The sequence below is a fragment of the Eptatretus burgeri genome, chromosome 11, assembly GCF_056783735.1.
Source record: "Eptatretus burgeri isolate ZD-2024b chromosome 11, Ebu_testis_v1, whole genome shotgun sequence".
NCBI classification, from domain to species: Eukaryota; Metazoa; Chordata; class Myxini; order Myxiniformes; family Myxinidae; genus Eptatretus; species Eptatretus burgeri.
Window position 1 is genome coordinate 57,699,560 of NC_140971.1, and position 27,444 is coordinate 57,727,003.

Here is a 27,444-nt window from a genome sequence, read left to right on the forward strand (position 1 = left end):
TACAAATCATATTTCCAGCAGTATTAATGTAAAGATTTACCTCACAACAGGTATTCATCAAAAAGCGCGGGCTCCACCTCACAGAGCGTTGGCTCCTCCTCATTGGGTCACGTGTCCCGGCGAGCCGGCGGGCCAGTCGAGGCCTGCGCAGTCACAGCGATTGCTCCGGGATGTCCCTGTTGCAGTCGGCCTTCGATTTTCTCAGCGGGTCGGCGACGAGGGACGACAACGACTTCGTGGGTCACACGGTGGAGCTCGGAGATCTGAGGCTCGGCGTGAAGCGAGTGATCGCTGAGGGTGAGTCCGCTGCGGTTGAGGCCTCGGTCTGGGCTAGAATTCCCGTCGGGGAAGGTGACGGGCATTTCGCCTGGCCACACATTTACTCCCGGCTGAAGTCCGTCGCTCTACGTCTCGATTTGTTGCGTTTTTTTGGTTCCGGTGAAACGACGAGGCGTCACAGACCGGGACCGCGTTTCCTTGGTGACGTCACAATCGCTGTTTGTTTGTTCCACGTTCGGATTATGAATCGTTATTTTGTTTTGTTAATAGATGTTTATTTTCAATAAGAGAGGCGATGATGCCAATTCGACCTTCACAGTGGTTGCCAACCTCTGGTTGATCATTTATCCAGTGTTGCAAATGCTGATCATCAAGCAAGTTCGCAGCACGTACCTACAATTTAATAAAATTATATTTGGTATTCGTGACTCGGTCAAGGTTCGAACCACTGACCATAAAAACGACTAAAGAATGGATACTCAAGGCATTTCACCATGGAGCCTCCTTGTACATCACAGGACACAGACACGCACGTACGCTCGCTTGCTCACACACGCATCGGTTATGGTGTCCAACATGGATGAGCAGGGCCGGTAGGAGATCAAATGACGCCCCAGGAAAGGGTCGTCTTTGGTGGTCCTCTCCATTTGTTCAACTTTCGAATAACTCGCGAGGGCAGTCTGTGGTGAGGTTGCAGCAATAGAGATAGCTCGGAATGAAGAGAGGGAGGTTTTTTTGTGTACATAGTCGTGGCTTGTTGAATATCTAGTACAATGAACGGATCAGGACGTAACAGGATGAGGGGCAATCATCAGAGTTGAAGGCCAAGATAGAGGGAGACTTGGACAAACATTGGGTGGCAGGAGAGGATGCTTGGGGTGGACAAAATGGATACATAAGGAAAGGAGGGAAAATAGAATTTTGGAAAGTGGTGGGGGAGGTGCTGTTGATAACGAAGGTAGAAAAGATCATGGTTTTTGGATAGGGGATGATCTTTGATGTTGGTGAACAGCTGTCTTGAAGTCTTGGAGGGAAGAATGAGATTGAAGAGAATGTGGAAGTTGGTTCCACATGATGAGAAAATAAAGAGGAGCAAATGAGTGGAAGTGAGCAGTAATTCTGGATTTTGTGAGTTTTACCAGAACATGGTTGCTGGTGGACCTTGTGCCTGCTTTATAAACCTGGGTGGGACAAAGCATGGAAAGAGCCGAGGGTGCAAGACCAGAACGGAGGGGTTGAAAACAGAGACCATCAACCTGTCGGCGATGGTGAAGTGATAGGCCCACACATTCAGCTTCATCACAGGAGATTACAATCATCTTGAAGGCCTTGGTTTCCAAGCTGAGCAAGATGTGAGGCAGGGGAGCCAGCCCAGAGGGGAGAGCAGTGCTCCATCAAGCTGCAATGAAGGCATTGTTGTTGGATAAGAGTTCAGGGTGTGCCAAGGAACGACTTTATATGACGGAGGATGCCCAGTTGGTGGCTGGCTTTGGAGGCCAATGTTGAAATGTCGTTTGCCCAAGAAGGATTGTGACTGAGAGTGACACTAAGGAGGTTGAGTGACCAAACTTCTTTGTTTAAAAACTTAACAGAGGCTTCAGTTGAAGGGATTAACTGGAGAATATCAGTCGTGATTTCTTTTTACCTCCACCACCCAAAGATGGAGGTTGAGTTTTCACCCCTTTCTGTCTGTTTGTCTGTCTGTCTCTCTGTACAGGATATTGTTGTGGTTGTTGGGAATTCGCAGAACACCATAAAGGTCCTTAGTTCAGTTATATTGCTAAGTGTGTGTTCAGTTAGATTTCCCCACCGTTGTTTAATGGGTATTATTCGTGTGGACAGGGCTGTGAATCTTCAGGTAGCCGTTTTTCTATGCTGTCGTTATTTTGGACCGACCGCTTCACACAACCACCTTAACCACAACCCTCATAACCACATCACCACGTTTCCACCTCGGCACACGGTTGCCAGAGGCCTGGCCTTCGTCGAGGGAAAGCAGGCAGCCCCCGTTCCCCCCTTCCCCGGACGAATGGCGTCTCCACGGTGAATTACACCCTGCTGTGAAAGAAGACAAATACAGCGGCGAGGGAGCGTCCCCGATTTGGTGGGAAAACGCTTCCTCCGAGAAGGTTCCCGCATGTTCTGGAAGATTCCCGCATGATCTGGAAGGAGGGTGGGGCGAGAGCGGAGGGGCGGAGCGGGGGCAATAAAAAGCGCGCACGGAGCGTTCGTTCTTTCTCTCGGGCGTTGCTGGATCTCTCTATCTCTGTCTGTCTGTCTGTCTGTCTGTCTGTCTGTCTGTCTGTCTGTCTGTCTGTGTGTCGTCGCTGCCGCTAGATGCCGCGGAAGGACCTGGGCTGCTTCTGCCGGAGCTGCGTGAAGATCTGGGCTTGTGTCCGAGTCAGGAGCTTGGAGCGGTCGGTCGGGTGGAAGAGAGTGTCTGTCGGGGTTCGGAGAAGCCGAGGAGCTGCGTGGAGGTCTGGGCTCGTGTCAGAGTCGGGAGCTTGGAGCAGTCCGTCGGGGGAGGTCCGGGCGTCGCGAAGGAGACGTGGGCTGGAGGTACAACCCTGCCTGCCGTGTCTCGCAAGCCTGCGCGTTTGTGTGGGGAGAGCTGGAAAGAGCTCGCCTGCCAACGGGGAAGGTGCGCGAAGTGCGAATAGCTGCCGTGGGGACGAGACGTCGAGACTCGCACCACGAGGGTGCAGGTAACCTGCACGATCTCGTGGGACTCGTTCTGTCTGCCAAGTCCCGTGCCATAAAGGCCTACGGGCCCAGCCTGACCCCCTTGTCTATGAGCAGGGGTTTCCTTAGAAGCCGGTTACTGGCGACCCTCAGCCGTCTACTCAGAGAAAAAATGTCAAAGGCCTACTTATTTCAGAGCCAATTTTTCGATTTTTTTTTTTTTTTTTTTTTTTTAATTCTTTTTAATTTTTTGTCACCACAAAATCTCTACATCCCCCTGTTTTGACATCCGAGAAATGGAATATGGTTTCCTTAATGAATGCTAGTTCATCTACACTATTATTATGTCACACTTACTTCAGATTGCTCACTGTACTCCACCATGTGCAGTATCATCTCCCTATTAAGAACTAAGGTATGGCCCAAATGTTGCTAAAATGACTCTTTAAAAGTGCTTAGATACTCCATCTTCCAGACACCTTGGTGTGCCCTAAACCATGGCCTTAAATTAATGAACCCTGTTTAAAAGCTGCTTGAACTAACTGTACAGTATAGCTGAATTTCAGTCAACCAGTCAGTCAGTCATTATGTTAATGCAACTACATGCAGGATAGACCTAACCACTTGTTTTTGTGGAGTTTTCCACCCCAACAGCATGATAATATGAGAACTATTACATGTCAGAAATCATGCTGGAATGCATCTCCAGCCATCTAGGATCTTCTGGCTTCCAGGTCCCTAAGTGGGCCCTGGACCCCGGCCATACAGCTGCGCTCTCTTTGCTCGCAGTGATGGTAACCTGCTACTTTTTAATGGTAGCCTCCTACTCCAACAAATAAGGAAACCCCTTTATGAGGGTGGTCTTTTCTTTGTTTCTTTGTGTGAATGATGTGGCGCCGAGTCCCAACAAGTAGAACTGTTAAGTGCCTGTGAAGAATAACAATAGTCGGTTGTAGTGCTTTGTGCTTGCTCATATTTTGTGGCCGTCCAGCACATTGCTTGTTCGGTTGCATGACTGCATGCGTGTTTCATCAATCAATTGCATTTATTGTTGCGTTCCTCTGTATGTGTGGATAAATAAATGTGCTTCTTTAAATGTTAACCCGTTTGTCGTGTCCTCTTTCCCCAAGTGAAGTGCCATCTTGTATTGCGGAATATTAGTTGGTTTTTAAATAACCAACGTGGGATTTAAGTTGGTTTAATAATAATGATAAATAGAATCGGGTCTGGCAATAATACCCGCTCGGTTATCCCAGAACGGAACGGACCTTTTAAGCGGTTTGTGTCCAAACAGGCCTTCGCCGAGGTACGGTCCCTCGGTAGGTTACCCACGCGAGTACTTGGGTATATCAATATTTCGCACGGGTAAAAGAATACGGACTGGGCCGTGGTGTGCGTTGAAGGCACACCCGTGACTGGTTCTCGGCGTTGTTCCGGGAAGTCGTGACTGAATTGCTCGTTCGGTGGGCGAAACGACCGCTATTAGAGAACGCGGTCGCTCGCACGCCGGGCGGGCGGAGATTCATAACAATATCTTAAAAAGTTGTGCCAGGTGGATCCAGATCCGGATCTGATAATTTTTTAAAGTGATTCTTCACCATTGACTGATCGGGCCAAAAAACGACATATTGTTGTGGGCTGGGGTTCGGCGGCGATAAACGACCACTGGGGGAGCAGTTGAGCCGTCTCCCACCGAACACCTGGAATTTAGGTCGTGACTCCTGGACAATTCCGAAAGGTCACGGGTCACTTAAAGGACCGTGGTCGCCAATATTTTGACGGCGTGAGGTAGGGTCCACTTGTCTAATTCCAACTTGCCTAAGTACTCACGCCATCTAGCTACCAGGGAAACCACACCCTCGGCCCACTCTGTCCGAACCGAGTCGCATGTACCGACTCGGGTCCGGCATACCGAGTGGTAGTTACCAGAGCCGCGCCGGTCCCAATGACACTTACGGCACACGGCCTCTCTAATTCTCGTTACACACCATGCTGGGTCAATGAAAGAAAGTGACAGACAACGAGCTGGTACATTGAACAATTGGGGGGTTATTTATCAGGGCGGCAGGGGAGCACAAAGAGCAGAGTTATCCGAATGAACAAAAGCACATAACAATTTCTACTTGCAGATGGGGCCCACACACCCACACACCCACACACCCACACACACACATGCAATGGACCCCGTGGGGTCTTTATTCGGTTCCTCAGCCCAGGAGGGAAAGGCAAGCTGGGGACCAGGGCCTTGTCGGGTACCTCCCCGCCTCGTGCGGTCACACCGTACTTTAACCACCATGGTGGGACTCAAACCCACGTTCTGAAATCCACGGGTCCACGACCCTGGCTGCTCGGCCTCCACCACCACAAAAAGCCACCACTACTGCAGATGAAAAGCCACCAAGACAAAGCCAATCGCCATGATGACTCCTGTACACTGGCCCTGACAACCACTCTCCTCTTCTTGCCAGGTCCGAGGGATTTCTTCCCCTCCCACTCGCTTCCTGATTGGACGAGGGGTTGTCGGGCGATCAGTGGCCTCCCCTCATTGGTCGGAGCGCCTTGGCCCTGCTCGCCCTTCGCCCATTGGCTGGAGCAAACGCTCCATGCCCTTCCTCAGAGCGGAGCCTCGATCTGAAGTAAATGGAGGCTCCGTCCATGCCTTCAGCCAAAAACACGTGGCCGATGGAGTCAGTGGTGCGGAGAGGTGAAGGGGCTTTGTTGTAAAAGAAACTTCGCAGCGCACACATGTAATTCCCGTTAGACATAGGGGATGGGACCCTAACTATAACACATACTTATCGAGATAACTGAGCTACGGGGATTGCTGTCTGTTTGTGTGCAAATGGCTTTCAGATTTGTAACAATATAGCACGATATCTCAAAAAGTTGTGGACGGATTCGGATGAAACTTGGTGGACATGTTGGGTGTGTGACAAGGAAGAATTGATTTGGTTTTGGTGAAGATCCGAATGCGGATCTGGATACGATAATTATTTATTTTTACAAGTGATTCTTCACCATTGAGAGATCGGGCCAAAAACGATATCATATTGTATAGCATGATTTCTCAAAAAATGTATTTGGCCCGATATGTTCTCGTGGATCAGACATGACGTGGCGGAGGTGTGCACTCCACCGAGTGCCCTTCCAGTTTTAATACTGCACTCTTTCTTCAGGTGGATATGCATTCGTGTATGAAGCACAGGATTTGGAGAATGGTCGTGAATACGCGCTCAAGGTAGGTACCAGACCGGTTATTTGAGAAATGCTTGTTGTGAACGAATAGGTGTTTGTAGATTGTGTAAAACGGGTTAATATCTTTCCCCAGCATGTATGGGATTGATGGTATTCCACCTTTGATTTGTCATTGTATTATTTAGATGTTTGTTGATCGACATTCGATGAATAATCGTGCATGTTAGAGGGTTCATTTGTTGTCATGGCAACCTTGTGACTTGTTTGTGGGTGCCAATGGTTCAATTTTATCGGTTGGCTGTTGAATTTATGGGAAAGCTTTTCTTTTTTCACTTCTTGATTTGCCTTATTTTGATATCCCTTATTACTTTATTTACCGCTCCCACCCCCATAAATGTATCCTTTGTCATTGCATGGTGTACCCGCCTGACGTCAAAGCTCGATGCTTTTGCTGCAAGAACCTCTCTCTTTTGGTAAAAAATGAAAATCTGGTACAGGTTAATTATGTTGACAGTGTAATATTTCAAAGTGCAAAAAATGTGTGAGGAGGAGGTGGAGTTGTTGTAGTTGTGTTGCCCCGGTCAGTTCTTTGATGACGTGCTCTTGTCGAAGTGGAGCCGGGACCGTGCGGTTTTCCATAATGTGTTTTGTTGTGTGTGTGGGGCCTTTCAGAGGTTACAGGTGTCGTCGGTGATGTCGAGTTTGTGTTTGTAGTATGAGCTGTGGGTGGTGTCCACAGCGGAGGTGTGCAAGGTCACCACAATCGGACCTGAAGAGTAGTTGGTCTGTGTTATCGATTAGTGGGGATTTACTGCCCAGGATACTGTTTGAGGTCAACTTTATAAAATTGTCTTTTTTTTTTTTTTCATCCGATTTACTTGAAATTTGAAGAGCATTTACATATCCGGTCAATGAATTCAACCACCGATTATTTTTGAGGTCAGCTTCGGCCAAAATTACCAAAGTTGTCAGTTTTCATCCAATTGACTTGAAATTTAAACAGGATTTTCACATCAGCTCACAGAGTACAACCACCAAATTAATTTTGAAGTCAGCATGTGCCAAAAGGTCAACAACTTGTGTGCAATTTCTAAAATCCTCAATTTTCATCCGATTGACTTGAAATTTGCATATCGGATCAATGAACTCAACCACCTATTATTTTTACGGTCAAAAGGTCAACCTTGGCCTAATTTCTAATATTGAGAGATATGGCCAAAAACTATATATATATATATATATATATATATATATCCTGATATCTCAACAAATTGTGGATGAGTCGGTTAGATGATGAGAACAAGCCGATTCGATTTTGGTTCAGATCCAGCCCATCAGTGGGATCCAAGACGTAAACTGTTCAGCCTGGCGGGGGTTCGCGCTCTACCAAGTGCCAATTGACTTTGTTCTGTTTTGCCAAGTGTTGCTCATTGAGTGATTTCACCCCTCCCCCCATTTGTTTGTTTGTTTGTTTGTTTGTCCTCACAGAACATGACTGTTTGTTTTTTCTCTGCAACCGCTGAGATTAAATTGTGTACTGGCATAGCTCGGATATTTCCTGTCTTGACACTTGTACCTGTTGTTTATCTCCCGGGGTATGTCTGTGGGCCCAAATAGCGCTTTCGTACATAAAGAATCTTCTGATCGTTTATTGTTTCGTGGGCATGCATTGGTTGGAGGTAAGGGGTTGTCATTTATTTCTCATTATTGCTTCCTTCTGTTTCCTGTAACCATTCTTTTGTATAGGAGATATACCTTGTCTCGGGGTGAAATTGGGCTGCCGTGGTCCTTCATTTGGTGATTAAAGAAAGCCCGTTGAGAGATAATTACCTGTGGTGGTTAAGTCCACATACAGAGATGGTGACACGAGTCTCAGACTCACTTTGCCTCGTTAGATACGAGACAGTGGTGCTAATTAGCGTACCACTCGACCGATCTGCATGGTATCGTGGCTTTTAGATACATTATCCAGTCGGGAGCTTTGGATCAGTTGACCATTATGGTTGCATTGAGGTGACTTGCTGGATTCAAACCAGGCAACTGGAACGGACCAAACTCCTTATTGAGCAGAATTTCTGGAAATGTAGCCAGGTTGTTGTACGTGCACACTCTCCCTCCCTTCTTGGCACAGCCATTTATGTGAGCAGCGCAATATGCCAGGTCTGCCGAGCACACAGGGCAAACAACCCCTGTCGTATGCCATGCCTGTCGAGCACCCCGTGAAGGCTGCTGACACACGATGGACTGTGCTTGAAAACCACTTCTCAGGATCTTTAATTTCCACCAACTAGATTTGCAAGGGTGGAATGGAGCTTTGGAGAGAGGGGTGTATCCCAGCAAGCCAATGTGTAGTGTGCTGATTAATGTTTTTTATTTTGGGTGGAGACAAGGGATGAAGAGAGGTGCTTATGAAAGAGGATGCAGTGCCTCTGCCCTTTGGACAGGAATTTGTCATTTGGCTGGGGGTGCCGGTGATGACTCACCTCATCACTGTGAAGGACACCGTGGGATCTTTAATGTCTACCAACTAATGCTAGCAGATGGGACACCCAGTTTAACATCCATCCGAGGGACGGCACACACATTGATGTCGCCTGCCTGTGGAACACCACGGTGGGAGTTTATCGCTGGGCCAAGATTCGAAGCCAACAACCCAGTCCAGATAGTTTGCAGGTGAGTGCACATAGCTGTAGGTCTAGACAATCCCACCAGCACTGTGAAAGAGGTGAAGATTTAAATAAGGATAGGATTGGTTTTTGGCAAACATATTGCATCAGGTTGAATACTTTTCTTGTGTTGAAATGACAACATGTTGCTTCTGAATTTTCCCAGCCTTCTGCATTCCATCAGATTTTTTTTTTTTTTTGTCAATTTCCTTACTTTGTCATTTAACCCTCAAAACTAGGAGGTTTCATGTTCCTGACCTGAGTGCACTTTGGGATAATTATCATCTTGCATCGTTGTATGTAAACCAGGTTCAAGCCTTAATGAATTGATATTAACCATCGAAAGCAATTCACAAATGTTATTTGATGTCGTACTTTTATTACTTCCACCACCGAAGGTGAAGGAGGTTGTGTTTTCACCCCTTTGTCTGTTTGTTTGTTTGTCTGTGTACAGGATATCTCAAAAAGTGGACGGATCCGGATGAAATTTTGTGGACCGGTTGGGTGTGTGACGAGGACAAACTGATTAGATTTTGGTGAAGATCCGGATCCGGATCCGACTACTCGAATTTTTTAAAGTGATTCTTCACCATTGAGAGATCGGGCCAAAAACAATATATAGCACGATATCTCAAAAGGTTGTGGACGGATTCGGACGAAACTTGGTGGACACGTTGGGAGTGTGACAAGGAAGAATTGATTCGATTTTGGTGAAGATCTGAATACGATAATTGTTTAATTTTTAAAGTGATTCTTCACCATTGAGAGATGGGGCCAAAAACGATATAGTACTGTATAGCATGAGGTCTCAAAAATGGATTGGCCCGATATGTTCTTGTGGATCAGGCATCACAGGGCGGAGGTATGCACTCTACCCAGTGCCCTTCTCGTTTCCTCTTAAATCTTGGGAAAAGCTGGGACTAATTTGGCAATAATTTTGCACACGATCACACGCCCTTTGTTTTGAAAACCAAACAGAGGTTTCAGGTGAAGATGTTAACGTAAGAATGTTGTTTGTTGCATGAGAAGGGAAAATGTGCCGAGCGTTTGGTGAATCGTATTATTTGTTTTGTTTGACAAATGTTTTTTTTTCTTTTTTTTTAACCTTCTGGCAGCGATTACTCTCTGATGATGAGGAGAAGAGCAAGACGATAATGCAAGAGGTTTGCCTCATGGTATCCTTTGTGGATGTAATGGCCACATTTGAACGCATTGACAACGCTGCCTGTCAGGACTGAGAGAATTGCAAAAGAAAATCGTCATTGACTATATCAGCACGATAATGCGTTGTACAAAGGGTAAATGGCAAGACATGGTCTCACAGCTGAATGCGCATGCATCGTGTTTGGAGCATGTGATGCAAAATATACCTGTAATTTTGTCATCTCTGCGATTCGCTCTCGTTTTCGACTTGACTATTTTCACCTTTCCGATCTGCTCACCTCCATTCCTTCGACCTTCATTTCGTTTTGTTCTCTTGTCTGTGGAACCGATTCCCTGCGTCCGTCCTTGTGCTCCTACCTCCGGTCTGGAAGGAGTGCTGGCCCTGTATCACTTCATGCTTCCTCTCGCACCCATTCCGGATCTCTTCAACACTCACCGACCCTCCCCCTCTCCCACCCCAATATATATTTTATTCTTCTCCCCCTTCCATTCCTGCCACCTACTCGTTTGCAACATGTTCTCACCTTTTTGTTTGTCTGCTTTTGTTTTGCCCTCTGCCATTCTGTAAGCCTGTTGCCGTGTGCCATTTATCTCCTCCATAAACCTAGTCTTCTGTATTTACATATATTTTTAAACCCATCATATTCGTGATTTTGATGCCATAAGGAAAGAAATAACCAAATATTATATCAACAGGGGTTACTTTTGAACAAGACCAAGGGCATTTAATAATGAAGAGCCCAATTGGGATGTTTGTCACGGCGACCCTTTTGACACACTTTCGGTGCTATGTTAAATTTGGCCACTCGAGGGAGCTCGATGTTAAAATAGATCTGCCTGAGGACACACACGCACACGCACTCTCACCTCACCTCACAGACCGGTTACATTTTCCCTTCCAGGTGAGAATGATGAGGAGCTTCTTATTTCAGCAGTTATAAAGTGGCAGAAAAAAAAGTTCTTCTGAGAAAGAGGATTTCTCTCTTGAAATCGGATTTCACCTGATCTTTCAATTAGTACTCGCATAACCCGCGCTCTGCGCGACATGTTGGGGTGGGTGTGTTTGAGAAAGGAACTGATGCAGAGTATCAGTCGTAATTTTACTTTAATGCAGTAAGTGGAATACGATTTCACTGTTTCAGAACCATTTTATTTACTTTTTTTTTTACCATGCACCTCATATGGTCTTTGAGATAATGTAAGCCGAATATCACGTTACTCGAGCGCAGAACAAAGTCGAAGATAGCGCGACACGAAACCACAAACTCGGAAATAATATACAAGATGGAGTATCTTTAAAAATATTTACATTCAAATCAATTCTGCTAATCATATTTTCATTATGCTTGGAGTAATTTGAATGTACTTGTTTTCATGTTTTGTTTTGTTTTTGCTCCTGGATTTCCTCTTGCTGTTATTCAAGTATTGACGACACCATTGGTCATGTTGCTCACCTGAGTGCGCTTTGGAATAATTACCCTGGCCGAAGGAGAGGTTATTGCATTTGGGTCTTGTTTGTTTGTCCGCACAGAACTTTCGTGTTTTTCTCCGCAACTGCTTGCCAGATTGAGATGAAATTGCCACCATTGGAGAGACTATTCATGAAGAATGTTTTAATGATAATTATGACATCATAGGCCGTGTGGTGTGGCAGCCATGTTGGAAAAACCAAATAACTTTGGACTTTTTTGTATCTCTCAAACCGCACCAAGGAAAAAATTGAAACTTGGCACATCGCAAGTACTCCTCGTGGGGAATGAGTGATTTTTTTTTGATGTCGTAATTGGATATGTTAAACACAACAGCTGAACAATCTGAAAATTTTTGAGGGTCTTCTTGGGATAAAATGGTCAAATTTTTTTTTCTGTGGACGTCATCAGTCACATCATTCGACAACCATATTGTTTAAAAATAAAGAAATAAAAAAAACCTTCAAAAATCTTCCTCTCTGAAGTGGCTGAACAGATCGAGGCGAAACTTTACGTGTATGACCACCTATCCACGAGGAACAAAGTGTTCACACACATGACATCATGGATCACATGGTTTGGCGTCCATATTTTATTTACCCAAAAACCTCTAAAAATCATCTTTTCCAGAACAGCTGGACAGATCAAGGTGAAACTTCACACAAATGTTCCCCCAAGCCTTGGGTGTGTAACAATTTTAAGTAATAATTGATAGGTCACATGGTTTGGCAGCCATATTGGATTGAAGAAAATATTAAATAATGTTTTCTCTGGAACCGCTTAATCAATCGACATGAAACTTCACATTTATGATCCCGTAGTAATGGGGAATACATGTTTTAAATTTCAATTTGATCAGTCTGGCAGCCAGAATTATTATTATTAGTATTATTATTTTTTGAATTAGGCCCACTTGGCTGTGCCTGGATTGCTTTGAGGGTAGAGTCATTGCAGATGAAATGTGAATCCTATCCAAGTTCCTCCTGATGACTTCATCTTTGCTTTTTCCTTGTTTGGGTTCCTTCTGATTACTCTAATGCAGGACTGTACCTATTTGGTTTTTCCATTTGATTTTAATTTAATTTATTTTAACCCCATTCTATGAAAAATATCATTGGTCAGGGTTAGGTGTCCAATCAAAGTGGGACATCTCGGTACCCGGTCATCCCTGCCAGCAGTTATAAAGTGGCAGTTTTAATTATGTCTCTTATTTATTATGTAACACACCAGTACACAAAGCAAGTGCTGGTGAGGGTGTGCAATCTCTGATTGCTTTTTCTTGTTATTATCTTTTATCGTTGCTTGTAAGCCAGGTTCAAGCCTTCATGAAGAGATAATGACTTCAAAAGTTGTGGGGTGTGGGGGAGAAATGTTAGGCTGAATGCATGGGATGTTCAAATTGTTCCACAAATATGATGATCACAATCGTCCTCGATCCACTGCTGTTGTTTCTTATTCTTCTTCTTTTTTTATGCAGCCTGTGGCTGTGGGTAGCATCATTTGCTAGGGGTGCAGCTTTTTTGCTGATAGCTCGGTTTATAGCTGGGTCGAGATTCCAACCCTGTAGGTTGGAGCAGGAATTTGTTATTTGTTCAGGGTACCAGTGATAGCTCACCTACTCTTCGTAAAGGACACCTTGGGATTTTTAACGTCCATCAACTAATGTAGGCATGTGGGATGCCCTGTTTAATGTTCATCCGATGGATGGTGCACACATGGGTGAATCACCCGCCATGCTTGTGAAACACCAGGATGACTGTTTAGAGCTGGGTCGAGATTCCATCCCAGGCTGTGCAGCTCAAAGCAAGTGTCATTTCACAAGCAGGGCAATTTTTCATGGAGCAATGTTCATTTTATTTTTCATTGCACAAGGACATATTTGTTGTTGTTCGTCTTTCGTCTGCTCCCGTTAGGGGTCGCCACAGCGGATCATCCGTTATGATCCGCATACTGATTTGGCATAGGTTTTACGCCGGATGCCCTTCCTGACGCAACCCTGGTCGCATCTTATGACACGGGGATAAGGATTGGGTTTCGCCATGATTCCGGGCTTCCCTACACCCTCTCGTAGCGCGGCCCAGTGCAGAGCTCCTCTCATCAAGCGATCCTCCAACCCAAGCCTCCGCGTAGCCTGATTACAGGCGCACGCCACTACGCCCAGTATTTCACAAGGACATATATATGATTACTTAATTAGTAAGAAAACGTGCCATTTTGGAAGGCCCCTTGTACTTCCGTACACTTTCCCTTAATTTCCTTTTTATTTTATTATTTTTTTCTACGTATTTTTTTTTTCAAACCTGATTTTCCTCCAGGTTATGCCTTTGCCAATGACCTGAATACTTCTTTAATATTATTATTATTTTGAATAAAAAGGAAAATAAATTAAGAAATGAGCCGTATGTGTGGAAAATATATTTTAATATGCAGTGCCAATAGAAAGTCTCCTCCCCCTTTCAAATTTTCACCTTCTGCTGCCTTATAGCCTGGAGTTAAATTTCATCAAATCGGACTCCCCCCCCCCCCAGTTACACATGATGACCCACAAATTCTCCAAATTGGGTTTCGGTTGGGGCTCTGACTGGGCCACTCTCAAACCTTGATCTTTTTTGTTCCTTAGCCACTCCAGTGTAGCTTTTGCTGTGTGCTTTGGGTCGTTGTCAGGCTGAAGGGTGAATTCCCGTCCCAATTTCAACTTTCTTGCAAAGGGCAGCAGGTTTTCTTCCAGAATTTTGCTGTATTTTTCTCCATCTATTTTCCTTTCTATCCTGACAAGTGCCCCACTCAGTCCCTGCTGATGAAAAACATCCCTATAACATGATGCTGCCATCACAATGCTTCACAGTAGGGTTGGTGTTCTTTGGGTGATGTGCTGAGTTGGGTTTTGCACCAAACGTAACGTTTTACATTTAGGTAAAAAAAAGTTCCATCTTGGTTTCGTCAGACCACAAAACTTTTTGCCACATGCCTTCAGAATCTCCAGACTGTTTTTGCATACCTCAAACAGGACTCAAGGTGGGCTTTTTTGAGTAATGGCTTCCTTCTTACCACCCGACCCAACTGTACAGGCCAGACTTGTGGAATACTTGGGGTATTATTGTCACATGCACAAAGTGACCAATCTTTTCCATAAAGGCCTGCAGCTCTTTCAAAGTTGCCGTTGGCCTATTGGTGGCCTCTCTTATCAGTCTCCTTGCATGGTTATACTGTTTGGAGGGAGGGCCTCATCTTGGCAGGGTTTTGGTGGTAGCAAACACCTTCCACTTCTTAATGATTGTCTTGACTGTGCTGCAAGGGATATTCAAGGACTTTGAAATATTTTTATACCCATCCCCTAATCTGTGTCTTTCCACAACTTTATGCCAGAGGTCTTTTGAAAGGTCCTTGGTGCTCATGGTTGAGTCTTTGCTATGAAATGCACTACACAGCAGAGGAGACCAATGAGAACAGCTTATTAACCTCTGCCATCTTGGTAGATGGATGGAGGTTACTGTTTTCACCCCTTTCTGTTTGTTTATTACTTACGAAATCTTTAGATTTCGTAAGTATATTGATGACTTCCGTTTCTGTTTGTTTGTTTGTTTGTAGGCACGATAACTCGAGAACGGAAGAAGCTACCAATGTCAGATTACACCACGTGATTCAGGAGGGTGATGGCTCGTGCTGATTAGATTTTGGTCAAAATCGGTCAAAGGTCAAGGTCACAGTGAGGTCAAACATCCAAAACATTCGATTTTTGATGGTTTGGTACAGAATCAAAGTAGAAACTTCTGGTTTGCGTCGCTACCTTCTCGAGAGACAGCTTTTATGAGACAAGGTCAGAGGTCAAGTTGACGATTTCGTAAGTACCAGTCTATGACTGCTTGTTACTTACGAAATCTAAAGATTTCGTAAGTATATTGATGACTTCTGTTTCTGTTTGTTTGTTTGTTTGTAGGCACGATAACTCGAGAACGGAAGAAGCTACCAATGTCAAATTACACCACGTGATTCAGGAGGGTGATGGCTAGTGCTGATTAGATTTTAGTCAAAATCGGTCAAGGTCACAGTGAGGTCAAACATTCGATTTTTGATGGTTTGGAACAGAATCATCGTAGAAACCTGGTTTGTGTCGCTACCTTCTCGAGAGACAGCTTTTATTAGACAAGGTCAGAGGTAAAGTTGACGATTTCGTAAGTACCAGTCTTTGACTGCTTGTTTGTTTGTGAACAGTATTACGGAAAAACTCCTCGACGAAACTTGGTGGGGGGGTTGGGTATGGTCCAAGGATCATGCCATTAAATTTTGGACTTGGTCCCCCCCCAAAAAAAAAGTTAGAGAAAAATGTTTTTTTTTTTTTTGCATTTCTACATGTTTCAAGTGATTTCCAACCCCCCCCCCCCCCACAAAAAAATTGTTACCCCCTCCAAAAAAAATTGTTAGAATTTTTTTTTGCATTTCTACATGTTTTAAGTGATTTCCAACTCCCCCCCAATTTTTTTGCATTTTTACATGTTTTAAGTGATTTCCAACCCCCCCCCCAAAAAAAAATTAGAATTTTTTTTGCATTTCTACATGTTTTAAGTGATTTCCAACCCTCCCCCCAAAAAAAATTGTTACCCCCCACCCCAGAAACAGAGAAAATTTTTTTTGCATTTCTACATGTTTTAAGTGATTTCCAACCCCCACCCCCAAAAAAACTGTTTGAGAAAAAAAATTTTTTTGCATTGTTACATGTTTTAAGTGCTTTCCAACCCCCCCCCCCCCCCAAAAAAAGGGAAAAAATTTTTTTTTGCATTTCTACATGTTTTAAGTGATTTCCAGCCCCCCCCCAAAAAAAATTTGTTGGAGAAAAAAAAATTTTTTGCAAGTTTTTTTTCAAAAAAATTTCGTTTTTTTAATTTTAATTTTTGCATTTTTACATGTTTTAAGTGATTTCCAACCCCCCCCCCCAAACAAAATGTTGGAGAAAACTATAACTGTCAGCACTGTTGACATCATATTTAATGAATAAGATATAAGGTTCACTTGAGTGACCCAGCAGTATTGGCGGCGGAGGTTTTGCACTCTCCCGAGTGCTCCCCCTCTCGTTTTATTCTGAAATGATCATAATAACTACAATTTAACACAGGTGGAGGCCAATTAACTTGGTGTGTGAATATGAAGGTGATTGGTTACACCTGAGCTAAATTTCAATCGCTGTTATAAGGGTTGTGGACACTTGACGAACCAAGATATTTTGGTTTTGTGTTTTAAATTAATTTTCTGAAATGTGTAGAATTTGTTTTTCACTTGGAAGTTGTGCGTTACGATGTGTAGATATATAGGTGGAAAAAGTCTGGTTTAATGCAATTTAATTCCAGGCAACAAAAGGTGAACATTTTGAAAGGAGCTGTTGACTTTTTCTATCGGCACTGTACGTTTCTTACTTGTATACAGGGTAAAAAGGAAACAAAACCGAGCCGTGATGTATGAGAGATGCGTGCGTTATGTTGACTTGTTTATTTTTGAACACCTTGTCCTTGCATATCGCAAAATGAAGAATGTTCGGATGTCTTAGACTAACGTGTCTCTCTTGTTTGTATAACCTTTTGAATGCCCCAAATACCACTTGTGTTCAACACAAATGATGTGTTTTAGCAAATGTTAAACAGGAATAAATTCTGATTTGTACAAGTACATTCGAAATTCATTTTCCAGTCGTACATATCTGGTGACTTTGGTATAAACTCTTTCAACCATGGTCAATAAGCTGGACCATCATAATCCCAGTTCTCACCATGGTTCAAAGAGTTGTGACACCAGTTTGAGTTTCTCATTCCATTAGGGAAAAATGACTGGAATTTCAACTGCAGCTCTAAATTATGTGCAGCATTCTGCTTTTGTGTAGGTGTCTTGTTGCAAATCATGACTCATCGGGAGGGTGGGTTGAACTGTTCGTGGGAAGGGACGTGTGAGGTTAACTGCCCACTGAATAGTTCTCGGGTTTGCTTTCCACATCACCTATTTTCCCCGTCCCTTAACACACCGCATCTCAGCGTCGGCTGTCCGGCCATGCAAACATCGTGCAGTTTGTGTCTGCAGCTTCTGTCGGCAAGGAGGAATCAGACACTGGCAAGGCAGAATTCCTCATCCTCACTGAACTTTGCCAGGGTGTGTTGACTGCAACATTTGGGAATGCTGGATGATGTGGGTGGCACAGTCAGGTTTTTTTTGTAACATCTTGTGTTTAATAATTTGCAATCTAAAAAATTGATTTCTGCTTTCTGACTTGCTTTAGATTTGATGTTTGCCATGGGATGCAAATTCTCCAAATTGGGTTTCGGTCGGGGCTCTGACTGGGCCACTCACCAACATTTATCTTTTTGTTCCTCATCCTTACGGAACTTTGCCTTGCCACTCTGCAAGTGGCCCAAATCTAATGTTTCTCTTCCTCTTCCTTTGTCTTACCCACGACAGGCCAGCTTGTAGACGCTCTGAAGCAAGCAGAGTGTCGTGGACCCTTGCCCAGTGACACAGTACTGAAAATATTTTATCAAACCTGCCGAGCAGTGCAACATCTTCATCGACAGAATCCTCCCATCACCCACCGTGATCTAAAAGTATTTACACAAAACTGTAGGCCTTCATTGTTGCTGGGGCAATTCCTGATGGTGGATTGCTTCAATTGGGATAAGCAGAGTTTGTACGTGGGAAAAAACATCCATTGTGTTGCTGTAACGTTGCAAAACTTTTGGACTCGTTGCTTGCATGAAATTTGCAATGAAAACTGTTCTCAAGGACTGATTCTACTTTGTGTCATTGCCTCATTCATAAGAGTTAAATGTTCTGTTTATCATTATTTTGATATTATTTAATGACTCCAATGTGTGTATGCTTTCACAATCATTGCAAATATGGAGTTGTTTCCCATTTTGTCATTTCTTTTCATACACTTGTACACCAAAGCACGCATTATGAATTGTCATTCTGCATTTATTACCCTCACCGAAGGAGAGGGTATTGTATGTGTGTTTGTTTGTCCACACAGAACTTTCGTGTTTTTTCTCCACACCCACTTGTCGGATCGAGACGATTTTCACCATTGGTGTGGCAACTCGTGTAGAATGTTTTAATGATAATTACAGCAATGCCAACCCTCCCGATTTCATCGGGAGGCTTCCGAAAATTCACCCAAACTCCCGCCCTTACGATCACTATCCTTATCCTCCCGAAATTTTGATATTTTTGCACTGTTCACTAATCAGAATGTACTAGTATGAGAATTGAATGAAAAGCATCGTCTGCTACGTATAGCATGTGGTAACTCCATAACGTTCGCTGCTACCAAATTGTATGTAAAAAATTGCAAATTCAAATGAGGAGCAGCGAAACATTGGGTCTGGATCTCGCTTATGCGATCATGCACTGAGATTTAGTGCATGCGGTATGTGTGCAATACAGTGCATGCGGTATGTATGCACAGTGTATATGCATGCGATACGCTCACTGCATGCAGCTGGGCCCCGTACCAGCCCGGCGGTCGCGACCACCGTGCGGTGTTTAACAGCCGCTAGAGTTCTACGAGTCGCGCTGCAGCTGTGGAACATCGACTTCGAAGTTACCGATGCTTCAAGCCCTCGATGTTGATTACGAAATGGCAGAAAAGAAGCCTACGAAGACCAAGAAATGGTCTCAGAAGTACAAGACCGAATACAGTCTCCAATACCCGTGTATTCGAAAGTCTGAAAGAGGAATTCATCATGCGTATTGTACAGTATGCAGCGTTGATATTTCAGTTGAGCACGGAGGTCGCGATGATATTCGGAAGCACGTTGGAAGCAAACGGCACACAGACATTGCAAAGGAGAGATCTTCGAGCACGAGTACCGGTACACTTCTGAATTATTTCACCAAACAAGGGACAAGCGAGTAAGAGGATGTTACCCGAGCGGAACTTCTCTTTAGTGGATTTATTGTGGAACATAACTTGCCCATATCAGTCTCAGATCATGCTGGACCTCTATTTCAAAAGATGTTTCCAGATTCAAAAGTTGCTTCAAAGTATGGATGTGCAAGAACAAAAACTTCAGCAATAATTGGTGAGTTGTCAAATGTTACTGCTTCATCTATTGCCGATATTGCTAGACTAGCTCCATTTAGCCTAGCTACAGACGGTAGCAATGACAGTGGTGAGGCCCAGCTATATCCTGTCCTGATTTCGTACTATGACAACAGTGCTGGGATTGTGAAGCAAGGTTTGCTAGGTTTGCCTGCGTGCAAACAAGATTCCACTGGAGAAAACATTTTCAAACTGCTTGATCATGAGTTCAGTGACAGGAAAATTCCGTGGGGAAATTGTGTTTCCTTTTGTGCTGATAATGCCTCTGTCATGGTGGGCAAGCACAAAGGAGTCGCTGCTTATATCCACAAACAAAATCCAGAGTGCTACATCATGGGATGCCCTTCCCATATGATGCACAATACGGCCAAGAAGGTGGCTCAGGCCTTACCCATTGAATTAGATGACTTTCTCATCGATATTTACTACTACTTGGACAAAAGTAGTAAACGCGTCAAAGGAGTGAAAGCACTGCAAGAACTCTGTGATGCCCCGACACACAAGATTCTGAAGCATGTCGCAACAAGGTGGCTGTCCCTTGGTCAGTGCCTAGACAGGCTGATTGAACAGTGGGAGCCACTTCGCCTCTTCTTCAAAGAAGAAGTACGAAGAAAAATGCAACCAACTGTAGCCAAGACTCTAACAACGAGCAAGAAGGACGGCACTGTATCTACTGCCAGTACTGGCACTGCAGGATCAAGCACTAGTGGAGCAGCATTCACCACTACCACTGCAGTATCTGCTGCGAAGAAGACAGCAGGGACAGCACCAAAACCAATGCTGAGAGCCGGTAGCATCACCGGCCCTTCATCACGTTCATCTACAAAGCAGATCCCTTCAGAGTCGAGAAAGACTGTGATAGTCCCATCTACAGGCAAAGAAGGACCCAAGTTAAGTTCTGCTTTTGCCAAATCACTTGATAGAAGCTCAGCAAAACCTTCGAATCAGAGGTCTTCTTCCTTGGCTGCACCTACCTCAAGCTCTCTCCTCAAACGTAAAATTGGATCTGGTACTACGAGTCTGACCTCTTCTGCTGGCAGTAAACGCAAGTGTGATCGCCCTGCGGCTAAGTGTACTACGAGTTCTACAACTAAAAGCGCATCTTCCTCAAACACTGTGCAGGAATCTGGAGAAAAACGTGTCAACAGGATGTTCTTGTCTCCACAAACAAAACTCTATTGTTTCTTCCTTCGATATGCTAACAAGCTTTTTGAGAAGGGGAATCTTCTGCTCCAAAGAGACGAACCCTGTATTCATCTCCTGCACGGAGAATTGAATGGTCTTCTGAAAGATATCTTCGTACGGTTTTTGAAACCATCGGTGTCATCGGTTGCTCTGGTAAATGTACCCTTCTCTGACAGAAATCATCAGAAGAATGATGAGGACCTCATGATTGGGAACGATGCCAAACTGTATATAAGGGAACAAAGCAGTCTCAAGAAATCCACCTTCACTCTGAGTGAGTCAGACATCCAAGGTTTCTTCAGTGCAGTTCGCTCATATTATGTGAAAGCCTGCAATTATATCTTCAAAACCTGGCCGCTAGATGATGAATTAGCCAAGCATGCTCAGGTGCTGGATGTTAAGCTACACCAAGAAGTGGGGTTTGACTGTGTGGAGTTTTTCATCAAGAAATTCCCCTGTCTGTTCAGTGGCGGTGATAGTGACATAGACAGTCTTGAGAGTGAATTCGCTCACTACCAGGCAGACGCCTCCATAGCTACAATTGCTACTGAGACAGTGAGAGTGGATGAGCAGTGGCATCGGATTTCACAGCTCACAGATCCCTGCACTGGTGCCAAGAAGTATCCTAATTTGAGCAAAGTGATGAAGGGAATCTTGGTCATTCCTCATTCGAACGCATCATGTGAGCGGGCACTCAGTCTTGTACGGAAGAATCATACTGAATTTCGTCCCAATTTGAGTGTCAAAACCCTGGAAGCTCTCTTAATTGAAAAACTAGCTCATAGCACCCCTTGCTACCAGAGAGAATACAGCAAAGACATAATCAGAAGGGCTAAAAGAGCCACACAGCTGTCACTCAGCAAAGCTGCCATGGAAAAAGCAAGCAGCAGTAGTACCAGCCAGTAAGGTAAGAAAAATGTTGCTTCTTTTGTGCTTTTTGTTAATCTTTGATTGTCCCCGAACTTACTAATATTAACATACATGTAACATTAAAAAGTGCACAATTTTCCCCTTTTTTTGTTCAAAAAGTGGGAATTCTTAACATGTTAAATGCTCCAAAATAGGGCTCAGAGGGCACTAGAGAGCGTCTAGAACCCCAGAGCTTCCAGGGCCCTAAGGCGGGCCCTGGACCCCGCCGCAAGGGTCGAGCGCTCCGCGCTCGAGATGTGCGCTTCGCGCACATTATTTGGTGTCGCTTGCAAATCCTCCCTAATTCTGATTTCCAAAAGTTGGCATCTCTGTAATTATGACATCCTAGGTCACGTGGCGTGGCAGCCATGTTGGAAAAACTTTTGACCTCTGTGTCTCTGAAACCACACCAAAGAAAAAATTTAAACTTGGCACACGGCAAGTACTACTTATGGGGAATGACTGTGATATATATATATATATATATATATATATATATATATATATTTTATATATATATATATATATATATATATATATATATTTTATATATATATATTTTATATATATATATATATATATATATATATATATTGTTACGGATTCGCGCCCGCCGGCGTGCTGACGGCCACGTAACTCGAATCGCGGCACGTCGCCCACCGGACGGACAATCCAGTCGTGACCCTCTCGGACTAATGCCGGGAACCAGTCACGGGTGGACCTTTCGGTCTCACCGCGATCGAGCCAATCAGCCCCCGCATGGGATAGGGTTGCTCGCCAAATTCGACCTACCTAAGTACCCACACGGAGGGTAGACCGGGCGATCGCACCTCGCCGCAGGTCGACTTCGGACACGGGCCACTTAAGCGACCCGTTCCGTACTATCGGGATAACCGAGCGGTGTTATCGTCGGCCTCGACGGTTCGATTAATTATCGGGCGTATTCAGCCCACTACCAACCCTTTACGTGAAGCAAGATGAGGATTCAATGAAAGAAATGACGAAGCGAAGCGGGAAACAGTTCAACACAAAGCACATTTATTCGCGATGAACGGAAAGCACACATATTCAATTCCACCAAAAGCACATAGAAAAGGAAAAGAAACACAATGCAGAGCTAATACCGACTACGCGAGCACACGGCAACACTTATACAATTTTACTTCACAGATGGCGCCGACAACACACATTCCCAAAAACAAAAGAAAAGAGAACCCTCAAGGATGAGGCGGGCCTGAGGCCGAGACCGGGTCGGGCCTACCCGTCTGGTGATGAGACGCGGAGCGGCGATGGTGCCTCAACTCCGCGGGCCTCGCGGACAGCGTCTGGTAGGGGGTGGGAAAGGGGCCCCCTTGGTCGCACTATCTCAGCGCGGGGGGAAACAGGAGGGGGTTGCTGATGCTCGGGGGAAAGGAGGATTTCCACTCTGCCTCAAGTCCCGCGACGAGCGTCTCCACCTCGACCAGGTCGCGCCGTCGGCCTCCCTGGTGTGCAGCTCCCGGCACGACGCGAGCACCCCCTCGTCTGCCCTCGCCGCCTCTCCACAGCTCCGTCCTCTTCGCTCCGACTCCAACGCACACGACGACGACGACGACGACCAACTCCTTCTTGCTTCTTCTTCCCAACTCCACCGGCTGCGAAGTCTTAACTCTACTTGACTGACGAACGCGGTCGCTTATATTAGCCCCGTGGCTTCGCTCTCTCATCTTTGACCCCCTGCCTTCGACCTTTCACCTCGCTCCCCATTGGCCCGAGAAAAAGTGGGCGTGAATGCATTTTGATCCATAAATTTGCATATAGCGATCGCCCTCCAACGCCCTGGAGGCGGGGCCAAATCGCCCCTCGCTCACCGATTGGACGGAACAAAAGTGGGCGTGTGTCGTTTTTGAAGCGGAAAATCCGTGGTTTTGTACACGCTGTTCGGCGCGCGCCCTGCACGAGTCCAACACCGGTACCCACAAGCGGCGCAAGAACGGTGGCGATGCGACGGTTGCGAGGTGTGACGTGAAGCGGCGCCGCGGTGGGTGGTTGATGTTGTGGTTGGTGGTGGTAACAATGGCGGTTGGTCCAAAATAAAGATAGTAAAAGAAAAACGGCTATCCTGAAGAGTCGCAGCACGCATGAATAACATTTATTCCCACTAGACAACGGGTTTGGGCCTAACTACACATATACTTATGGAGATATCTCACCTAAGGGACCTGAATGGTGGTTTGCGAATTTGGTAACCACAACAATATATATATATATATATATATATATATTTTTTTTTTTTTTTTTGGACGTCACAGGTGCCTTTGTTACGACAATTGCATATGAAGAACGCTACATCTGATCAGTGAAAGATTTTGAGGGTCATCTAGGGATAAAATGGTCCGCAGAAAAAAAAAAACTTGACGTCATCGGTCACGTGATTCGGCAGCCATATTGTTGTTGTTGTTTTTTTTTGTTTTTTTTGAAACCTTCAAAAACCTTCTGAAATGACAACAGATCGAGGCGAAACTTTACACATATGACCACCTGGCCATGAGGAAGAAAAGTTTCACAAGTATGATGTTGTAGGTAATATGGTTGGGCAGTCATGTTGGATTTACCCTAAAACCTAAAAAAAAAAAAACTCCAGAATGGCTGAACAGATCGAGGGGAAACTTCACACAAATGTTCCCCAAGCCTTGGGTGTACAAGTTTGTTAAGGAACAATTGATAGGTCACATGGTTTGGCAGCCATATTGGATTGAAGAAAATATTAAATAAAGTTTTCTCTGGAACCACTTGATCAATCGCCGTGAAACTTCACAATTATGATCCAGTTGTGATGGGGAAATCACGTTTTAAATTTTAACTTGATTGGACACATGGTCTGGTAGGCAGAATTTATTTTTTTAATGTGGGTTCTTTTTTTTTTTTTTTTTTTTTTTTTTCTTTTTTTTTCCTTGAAAAAGGCTCACTTGGCTGTGCCTGGATGGGTTTGAGGGGAGGAGTAGCAGCTGAAATGTGAATCCTATCCTGGTTCCTCCTGATGACCTTACCTTTGCTTTTTGCTTATTTGGGTTCCTTCTGATTACTCCAATGCAGGACTGTACCTATTTGGTCATCCATTTGATTTGAATTCACTCAATTTTCCCATCTTAACCACAGTCTTCCCCTTTTTCTTCTACCTTGCTCATTTTTTGTTGGTTCCCTCTGCCACCGAAGGTGAACTGACGTTATGTTTTCACTTCTGTTTGTGAGCATGATATCTCAAAAAGTTGTGGACAGGTTGGATGTGTGACGACGTCGAATTGATCAGATTTTGGTGAAGATTTAGATCCTAGAATTTTTAGTGATAATCACCATTAAGAGATGGGGTCAAACGCGACATACTGTGTAGCGTAATATTTCAAAAAGTTGTGGACGGATTATGACAAAACTTAGTGGATGAGTTGGGTAGGTGACAACAAACCGATTCGATTTTGGTTCAGGTCTGAATGAAGACCTGGCCTTCAGGTGATCAGGTGGAGGTATGCACTCTGCCAAGTGTCGTTCTAGTTGTTTTTTTTGTATCATGTCTAATCTTGTGGAGGAGCTAGAACTCAGTGGATTAGGATATAACAGAACAAAAAGAACAGCAGAAAGAGAGGGGAGGGTTTGGGAGAAAACACCAACACCAGGGTTGAGGGACAAAATAGGGCAAGACTTTGAGAAATGTGGGACTCTGAGAAGAATGAGAGCAAAGGGAGGACATGGGGGGGGGGGGTGAACAAGATTGATGTAGTTCCTGATTCTCAGTCACAGAGGTGTGAAGCAAAACTAGAAACCTGCAGAGAGTTAGGTTTGGGAGGGTCAATCGGGGTAGAAAAGATCATGGTTGTGGATGGAGTGTGACCTGTGATTGTAGTGAACAGCTGTCATGAAGTCTTGGAAGGAAGATTGAGATTGAAGAGAATGTGGAAGTTTGTTCCACAAGCAGGAAAAAAAAAGGTGTTTTTTAAAAAAATCTTTTCCACAAGTTGGAAAAACAAGTGAGTGGAAGTGAGTTCAGTAATTTTGTGTTTTAGGAGTTTCACCAGGAGGGGGTGACTGGGCAGACTGCGTGTGCCCTGCAGAAACCTGGAAAATGGGTGGAGGGGAGGCGGTGTGGGGTGGATTTGGACAGAGCAAGTATGCCTGGTGTTTGCTTAATGGTTAGGGTGGTGGCTTTGGGATCCTAGGATCCTGAGTTCAAATCCCCCTTGGCTGTTGAATTAATACCAGGTGGGGTTGACTCTGCCTGTCATCCTTCCGAGGTCTGCAAAATGAGTGCCAGCTTGCTGGTAACCTGTGTTGGAGTGGTGACCCATCCAGGATTGTACCCAATAGCTAAGGAGACTGCTTCAGCAGCACCAATGCTCGGCACAGAGTATGGTCCCAATGGATGGATGGAAAGGGCAGAGAGTGCAAGACCAGAATGAGGTGGAAGAAGACAGAGAGAGACCATCTACCTGTCTGCGTTGTGAAAGTGATTGGTCCAGAGACTCTCAATACATTTGCTCTCTTTGGAAGTCTATCTTCCTTCATCCACATCGGGTACCCTGCCCATTTCAGCTGGTTCTTTACCAGCCTTCCATTCGGTTCATCTGCACACCGATCTCTTTCAATTTGTCTGCCGTCCTATCTATCTCTTCACTTCAGCAATCCTGACCCATTTGTTCCAGCAGACGATCCATGGATTTAAACATTTCTCCTTGTGTATATTCAATGTGCATTTGAGACAAGGGAGGGAGTGAAGAGAATCGGCAATGTGAGTGATGTGCTGTGATGGGTGTTCCACCATTGTCTTAAGTATTCAAATGAGTTCAGAGAAATGGAGATTAAAGTAAGAAGTAGTTTGGCGTTAAGTTAATCAATAAGGCAATTCAAACCTGGAGTATGATTGTAACTATCATTATTTTGTAACATTTGCCATGAGCTTGGATTACCAAAGAAAAGTAGCATTGCATGGTTTTGAGGTAATCTTTGATATTAATTTGACATCCCGATAAACTTCGGACAACACTGAACTTTAAATGTTGAGGACATTTACGCGGTCATTTCTCATTTGCAATTGCTACTCTTCGGCGTTGATGGAGACTGGTAGTTTCACACCGATTATTCCACTTAGCTCCGATTGTTTATGCCTTTTATTATTGGTCTTGACGAGCGTTGTCATGTAAATTTGTGGTGCAATTTGTCAAAACATAGATGCTGCCTCGCTCCTCAAGTGTGAATGCTGAGCTGAGAAAGTCGATGATCATGCAAGAGAAATTTGGGTGAAAAGGGGGGAGGGGGCACTAAAGTAGTTTTGATGTATTAAAAGAGTTATTTTCATCTTTGTGTCCACCATGTGTATGGCTTATAATTTTTGCAAAATGGTTATTTATTTCTTATACAAACTCGAGGCTCGTGAAAGAGCTAGAATATAAAGTTTTGGAAAATCATATTTTGTCAAATTGAATGAGTTGGTTTTATGTCTCTGTTCTCCCTATCGTGTAGGAGTCCAGGCTCTGTTCATGAGTGTGTATTATGTTAGGAATTGTTTGAATTTTGCATCATAACATTTTGTTCTTTAATTGTTAGGGTTCTCTCTCTCCTGTACAGCAGTGAGATACTTGCAGGTTTCTTACCATGTACATATTAGGCACACAAACATGGAATTATTTTGACTTGCCTTTACCCACAACCTTTCATTGTTTGCTCCATGCAGTCCCCTTTCCTCCTCTACCCTCATTGCCTTGGCCTCATCTCCCCTCCCCACCCCTCACTCCACGTTTTTTTGCTCACCTGGAACGTAGTTCCGGGAAGCTTATAGGATGGCTCG

At 44.4% G+C, this 27,444-nt stretch overlaps 1 protein-coding gene and 1 pseudogene across 1 annotated transcript in view; both read left to right on the forward strand.

The window, feature by feature from the left end:
* The window catches only part of LOC147017165 (uncharacterized), a 3,612-nt pseudogene extending 3,580 nt beyond the window's left edge, over nucleotides 1-32 (forward strand).
* A 52-nt stretch (nucleotides 33-84) lies between these two features.
* Nucleotides 85-27,444, forward strand: part of LOC147017166 (cyclin-G-associated kinase-like) — a 102,413-nt gene continuing 75,053 nt past the window's right edge. The window contains exons 1-5 of the mRNA XM_085846597.1: nucleotides 85-297; nucleotides 6,138-6,199; nucleotides 9,938-9,997; nucleotides 17,473-17,587; nucleotides 17,894-18,036. Coding sequence (XP_085702723.1) covers nucleotides 171-297; nucleotides 6,138-6,199; nucleotides 9,938-9,997; nucleotides 17,473-17,587; nucleotides 17,894-18,036 — 507 coding nt within the window. The 5' untranslated portion in view covers nucleotides 85-170. The remainder of the gene's footprint in view (nucleotides 298-6,137; nucleotides 6,200-9,937; nucleotides 9,998-17,472; nucleotides 17,588-17,893; nucleotides 18,037-27,444) is intronic.